A 7,477-nucleotide genomic window follows, 5' to 3' on the forward strand; every position below is an offset into this window, starting at 1 on the left:
GAAATTTTGGTTTGGGGCTTTTTTGAAATTCATGAATAGCCTTTGAAGACATACCTGAAATACTCACAAACTAACAGAAAGGTAGCTGGAACAAAGAGTGGCATTTGTGGAGTACCAGCTGTGGAATCTGAAGGTTGTTTTTGTTTTTTATTTTAGAACTGACCATCTTGCTGGAAGATGACTTTTATTCATGCTTGAGGTTGCTGTTCTGAAAACAAGCAGAAGAATGTGGAAGAATTCAAGCCTTCACTGCCTTATAGCACTAGCTCTTTTATGTTTGAGAAGCTTAATATGTAGCCAAGAGATAGGTGAGTTTGTTTTAATGTAATTCACTAGTTACTTTGTAGATTCTGTACTTAGACCATTTAACTAGGTTACTTTCCTATTACCTGTGTGTTCAAAAACCACCAGTTCTGTGGTCTCACACCACCCTAAGGCTGGAGATGCTACCAGGCTGGGTCTCTGCTTTCCAGCAACCAGTGGCATCTTGTAAACCAGTGCAAAATTGGGTGTTAAAATCCCCATAATGCAACTGTGATAATCTGCATATGCAGTTGGTGTAAAGGTCTGCACAGAGACCTTCTTGCTGTATATGTCTATCTGCAACAATTTCACACGTTATCATTAATTGCCCTTCTGTCATTAGGTGCCCTCCATGTGCATCAACAGAGGAGAGCAAAAAACTCTTTATCATCAAAGGTTGTGGTTTTGCCATTGGCCTAAAGCCTGCCTATTAGGCTAGGCTATGAATGGGTATTACAGGAAGAAACAGCTGCCTGTGTCATTGCACCCCAGTATAAACCCAGATTTTAGGTACTTCTAGAAATCTGGGAGTTAGTGGCTGTCTGTAATCAGACACACAAATCATTCAACAGTTTTAAAATACTGTCCAGACATGCACACAATAAAAATGTAAAAAGAAAGGCTAGAGATGTGAACAATAGCAGTAATTTTATAGTTTGTAATTTTTGACCTGCAGTTTGTGACTTTATTTCTTATATGATTTCAGGTTCTCTGGGACACCCCCAGAATCTGAAATGTGTAACACACAATTTACGTAAGATGATCTGTGCTTGGGATGTCTCTTCTAAAGGAAGACACGGACAAACCTACTTTTGCTACACTCCAAAGTAAGCCCACTGTATACCTGGTTGAAAACAACCAAATGGTGATGAAAATATTCCTCAGTTGCTGCCCATGCAATTTTGTGATGCTGTTGTTTCCCATCATCTCCCCATCAGTTTTCTTTGGGTGGTTCTCCCTCCAGGCACTGTTAACTCAGGCACTTGCAGGCTTTCTGGCAAAGTCTTATTTCATTCTGACAATTCTCCTGCCAAAATCTCCTGCATGCTATCTTCAAAGGACTGGAAGATACTCTCGTTTACTCAGACTGCTCTGTGTGTTGCCTAGCCCTTGCTCAGAGTTTTCATGAGGGACATCTTCATACCAGGTTCAATCCAAAAGGAAATTATAGTTGGAAGAAGCAAATCCTGATGTTACGGGCCAAAGCAGTAGAATATATGACATAAGTGTTGAGATTCACATGTTGAAAAATGTTAAAAGTCTCTCGATGTCTGTCTTAGAACCTTTATACATTTTAAGCTATCTGGAGAGCATTGTGTTAGAGGAAATGTGAAAATTATTCTACAATTACAATAGCTTTTCCGAAGTGAATGCAAGTTGAAAATTTTGAGAAATGGTAACAAGCTTGAATCTTCGGTGTGTTTTTCACTAATGAGAACTACATGTGCAATTCCCGATGCTGTGGGTCTGCCAAATACTTATCATGTGCTAAGGATGAGTTCAAATCCTTTTTGCATCTTGATCCTGCCCCCAGTCCAGCTATTTGTACTGTCTTTTTTTCCTGTAAATTCAGCAGGCAGCCCAGACTTGTCCTTGGGGTCCCAGGGCTTGGCTGCACTTCTTCCACCTACATGTTTGATTTTATGTGTCTAGTTATTCCTCCTGCATTGCCAGCTATCATTTCTGTACAAAACAATATATATGTGCATTGCAGCCAGAGTTCAGGAGTGCAGAGTTCATGAGGTACTGCTCTCTAAACAAGAACAGCCGAATAGCTGCTGCTGTTTCTCCATAGCAAAACAGAACAACATTGAGTCCTGAAGCAGAGAGCCTGAGGGCTGAGCTTAGTTCAGACCTTCCTGAGGCAATGGGGTTGTGTTTTTCAGTTGCCCAAACATCCTCTAATAATATCTCAATACAGAAAGGGAATAGCCTTTCTGAGCACATTAGTCTCAGCTCGCTTTCACTAGCCCAGAGTCTTGCATGAATCTTAAAAGTTCAACCCAAGCTCTTGACTCCAGTTGATCAGAGTTCCAGGGTCCTGTTCCAGTTAATAAGTGAGTAACAGTCCCTCAGCAGGAAGTCTGGCATTGTTCTCCTTGCTTTCCTTCCTCCCATCATTGCCCCAAGGGAAAGGTCTGGATTTTTCCAAACTTTTTGCCTTTCTTGTTGCCTATGAGTGATAATGAGCAAAGGGACTTGACCCATCCATTATTGTTTCCTGTATGTATCTATGACCTTCAAACAAAGGCCAGATCACATTGTGCTGAGCACTGCACAAAGATTGTGTGCAAGCTGTATTTCCATCTGCGATCTTAGCACTTCTCTCACCTGCCCTCTACTCATTCATTCCCTACGAGCTGAGCAGCAGAATGGATCTAAGTGGCTTTTTCTGTGATGGGGACACAGATGGGTGAACCTGCTCTGTGAACCCACATGCCATCACTTGGAGAAGAAATGGAGGGTGACAGGGCCAGGTGATATAAAGGGAGGGGGGAGAAACTGTAGTGTTTTGCGTAATTTTATTTTGCTTATTTTGAAATATTGATTCATGGTGACTGTAGATTTTGGAAATGTATGGTTTGGTTAAAACATCAGTTTTTTCACTTTGAAATGCTCTCTTAACGGTGAGATAGCTGCCTTATATAACTAGTGCACAGAAAATTCCTGTTCATCCGATGCTAACCAAACCCATGGAAATCTTACTCCTTCACAGACTTAATATGGAGCTCTCTTCTATAGTGCAGAGAATTTGTGTTTAATTAGTGTCCTAGGAATAGGGTTTAACTTGTCTTAGCTTCCTATCAGCTGAAATACCTGCTTAATCCTCTGTCTTTTCAGTGACTCCACTCCAGTATGTTTTAAAACCAAGGAGAAAAGGGTCGAGATTCCAGTCCCAGAGAGCTCCACCAAAATTACAATAACCATAAACAGCATTTCTGAGGCTTCTGTTGCTACTGGAGAGTTTGAAATTCACAAAAAAGACATCTGTAAGTATCAGGTTCTGTGTGAGTACATAAGGCAACTTTATACTATGTTCAACAATGCTTCAGAAGTATATACTTGCCATTTTCTTTGGAAGTGTTGTATGTAAAATGATGATGTGCTGAGTCCCTATGAATCTACCATACATAATAGGTTGTTTTCTCTCCCCCTTCTGGGGAAAGAAAAATCCTCTTATCCATAGATCTTAATAGAAGAATCAAGGGCAGAATGTGAGGAGGAAAACAAAGTACCACACTGCTACCTCCCTCTAATCACTCTTTGCCATTTTTCCCCCCCCTACTTGCAAATTAGGAAGGATTTGTAAACAACTTCCTTATCTATATACTGAAGTACCTGCACAGGGCATAAAGTACATTTGCTCAGTCTTGACTTGGGAAACAGAGAATTCATTACTACTGTCTGTTCTCCCTTTTTAAATGCTGAGCCACTACAGAATTTAAGTACTTTATTATGGCAATTCCACAACATTTTGAGGGCAGTTTTATCATTAGTCACTCCTGACAGTGTCATATTCTCTTAGTATATGCACAACTTAAAAATGTTGCTCAAATGTATATGAAACTGAGCAAGTGCATTTATGCTTTGGAGGTAGGCTGCCTTATATTGGAGTCATAGATAAATCAAAGTTTCTCCCACTTCCTTTCACGAAGGAGGAAGTTGTAAGCTGAAGATGGCATTGACACCACCTGCCACAGTTGCTTGTAATTTGGTCTTTGTTTTCTCTTTGCATGCTTATTTCTTTAGTGCAGTCAAAATCTAAAGTTGGTAGCACTTCTTATTCATGGCTCAGTTTTCAGCTGAGAGCAGCTCAAGAACTTTAACAAAAGAGATCTCAAAAATGTGGGTGAAACACTGAATTCTCCAACGTCTTGCTGACTGCAGGCATGATAGGTCTCTCAGATTCATCACAGGTTATCCCTGGTAGCCTGGTAACTGTGCAGGCTCTCAGAGCCTTGGCCAGGGCTAAAATTGGATAAATCACACACTTTAAAAACAGGATTTATCCTGCACCAGGTTCAACAAACTGCCATAATTCTTCAACTGCCATAATCCATCCTGCTTTTCAGTCTCTTGCTTCATCACCACCCATTCATAGAACAGATGTTTCTTTCTAATCTTCTCATTCTATCCCCATCATCATGTAATTCCTTTAACATTTTTTGTAGCTTGAATTTAAATTCCACACAATCCTATTCAGAGCCTTGTGAGTTTCTTCCACCCTGTGCTTCTGCTCTCCTTCCTCCCTACTTTAGATTTTGTTGCAAGTCCTCTCTTTCTTGCTGGTGTCCAAAGCTACTTCTGTCTTTAAGGGATTTTCCATCATCCTCCCTAGTTGTCTTCCCAGCTATACTTCAAAGACTGTTGCCATATTTCCTTTATCTCTGCAGCATTGAATGAAGATTGAGAAAGGTATGTCTTCCTTAATATGCATTATGAAGAGTCACATTATCACAGAATCACAGGATGGGTTTGGTTGGAAGGGACCTTAAAGATCATCTAATTCCAACCCCCCTAGGAGGAACACCTCCTGATAGACCACGTTGCGCCAAACCCCATCCAACATGGCCTTGAACACTTCCAGGGATGGATCATCCACAACTTCTCTGGGAAAACTGCCAGTGTCTCACCTCCCTCATAGTGAAGAATTTCTTCCTAATGTCTCACCTAAATCTCCCCTTTTCCAGTTTAAAGCTATTGCCCCTTGTCCTAGCCTAACATGCCCTTATAAAAAGCCCCTCCGCAGCTTTCCTGTAGCCCCTTCAGACACTGGAAGGTTGCTCTGCAGTCTTCTCTTCTCCAGGCTGAGCAACCCCAGCTCTGTCACCCTGTCTTCATAGCATAGGTGCTGCAGTCCTCTGATAATTTCCTTCATGACTCTCCTCTGGACTCCCTCCAATAGCTACCTGTCCATCTTGTGTTGGGAGCCCCAGAGCTGGACACAGTACTCCAGGTGGAGTCTGATGAGAGCAGAGTAGAGGGGGGGAAATCACCTTCCTTGACCTGCTTCCCACACTTCCTTTGATGCAGCCCAGGACACAGTGGTTTTCTGGACTGCAGGCGCACATTGCCAGCTCAGGTTGAGCTTCCCATCAACCAACATGACCAAGCCCTTTTCCTCAGGGCTTATTTTCCTTGGGTTCCTTAACCCAACCTGTATTTGTGCTTGGGTTTGCCCTGACCCAAGTTCAGGACTTTGCACTTGGCCTTGTCGAACTTAATGAGGTTGACATTGTCAACCTTCAGTGTGCCAACAACACCACACACTTTGGTGTCATCAGCAGACTTGCTGACGGTGCGCTCAATCCCACTGTCCATGTCACCAACAAAGATGTTAAATGGTCCCAATACTGACCCTTGAAGAACACCAGTTGTCACTGACCTCCATCTGGATGTCAAACTGTTGCCTGCAACTTTTTTTGAGTGCAACCATCCAGCCAATTCCCTATCTACCAAGTGGTCCAATCATCAAGTCCATGTCTTTTCAATTTAGATGTAAAGATATCCTCCAGGGTAGCGTCAAACGCTTTGCACAAGCGCACGTACATGAGGTCAGTTGCTTTTCCGTTATGCACCAGCACTGTAACCCTGTCATAGAAAGTCATTACATTTGTCAGGCAGGATTCACCCTTACTGAAGCAGTGTTGGCTGTCACCAGTCACCTCCTTATTTTCCATGTGACTTAGCATGGTTCCCAGGAGGATCTGCTCTGTGATCTTGCCAGGAACAGAGGTGAGACTGACATGCCTGCAGTTCCCTGGGTCTTAATTTTTCCCTTTTTGAAAATGAGGGTTGTTCCCCTTTTCCAGTCAGTGAGAACTTCACTACACTGCCATGACTTCTCAAATATGATGGATAGTGGCTTTGTAGCTTTTTCTGCCAGTCTCAGGACCCACTGATGCATCTCATCAGGTCCCCTGGACTTACGCACCTTCAGGTTTCCTTAGATGGTCTTGATCCTGATCTGCCCCTACCATGGGTGGTTCTTCATTCTCCAAGTTCCTGCCTTTGCCTTCTGTGACTTGGGTGATGTGGCTTGAGCTCTTGATGGGGAGGACTGAGGCACAGAAATCACTGAGTACCTCAGCCTTCTCCATATCGCAGGTAACCAAATCTCCTGTTTCCTTGTGGAGTTGGTCCACGTTTTCCCTAGTTTTTCTTTCACCATCAGCATAGTTAGCTTTTCTTGTTGCCCTTGACTTTCCACCCTCTGTAGGCTTCCTTTTTGTTTGTGTTTGTCCAGGAGTTCCTGGTTCCTGGCCTTCTGGCATTTTTGCCTGACTCCCTCTTTGTTGGGCCGCTCCTGGGCTTGGAGGAGGTGAACCCTGAATGCTGACCAGCTTCATTGGACTGCTCTTCCCTCCAGGATTTTATCCCATCATACTCTACCAATCAGGTCTCTGAAGAGGTCAAACTCCACTCTCCGTTAAGTCCAGGGTTATGTGCTTGCTGCTCGCTGCCCTAGTATCTTGAACTCCACCTTTTCGCGGTCATTGCTTATTCATGATCAGTTACTCACACATCTGCATGTTGAGATGTTAGAAGAAAATGCTACCTGGTGACTCATCAGCAACTGTGCTTTCCTAGGAACTTTCATGCTCAAGTAATGACAGAGCCCATCTTATTCTAATAACAGGTTGAGGTACATGTTTGTATGGCTATTAGCCAATTGAGAACAGAATGATGTGGCTGTTAAACACCTGTAGGGCTGTTGTTGCTGACTAATGACTTGAATATGGATTTTTTTTCCCCCTTTCTCTTTTTCAAGCATTTGTTCCTCCCACTCCACGTATTCTTAGTTTAACACCTGACTTTTCAACTTCCACTTTAAATCTGAAGTGGAATGATAATGGATCAGCCTTCCCATATGGACTGGATGCCTTTTGGCAGATTCAGATACTTCGTAAAGAACCAATGGAAAAGGTCACACAAGTAAGTCCTTTAATTCCTTTATATATAAAAAAAATATAATTTTTGCCCTTAGTAATGTTCTGGGAGATCATTTGAAGAAAGCTTACAATAATGAATGTCGAAGAGCTTTGCAGAACCTGAGTGTAGACAATTTCCTGGTAGATAACTTCTTGTTAAGTTTCAGGTTTATGAGGACACTGACTACTGGGCTGTCAGCACATGCTCCCAGTCACAGCTTTTTTTTTTTTTTTTTTTTTTT

At 42.5% G+C, this 7,477-nt stretch overlaps 1 protein-coding gene across 1 annotated transcript in view; it reads left to right on the plus strand.

The window, feature by feature from the left end:
• The first annotated feature begins 226 nt into the window (after positions 1-226).
• LIFR (leukemia inhibitory factor receptor alpha) overlaps positions 227-7,477 on the plus strand; it is a 29,609-nt gene continuing 22,358 nt past the window's right edge. Inside the window, exons 1-4 of the mRNA XM_010008717.1 lie at positions 227-308; positions 1,010-1,130; positions 3,145-3,293; positions 7,076-7,239. Of these exons, the coding sequence (XP_010007019.1) occupies positions 227-308; positions 1,010-1,130; positions 3,145-3,293; positions 7,076-7,239 (516 nt within the window). The remainder of the gene's footprint in view (positions 309-1,009; positions 1,131-3,144; positions 3,294-7,075; positions 7,240-7,477) is intronic.

This window comes from Chaetura pelagica, unplaced genomic scaffold (assembly GCF_000747805.2).
Source record: "Chaetura pelagica isolate M959 unplaced genomic scaffold, ChaPel_1.0 scaffold31, whole genome shotgun sequence".
Classification (NCBI taxonomy): Eukaryota; Metazoa; Chordata; class Aves; order Apodiformes; family Apodidae; genus Chaetura; species Chaetura pelagica.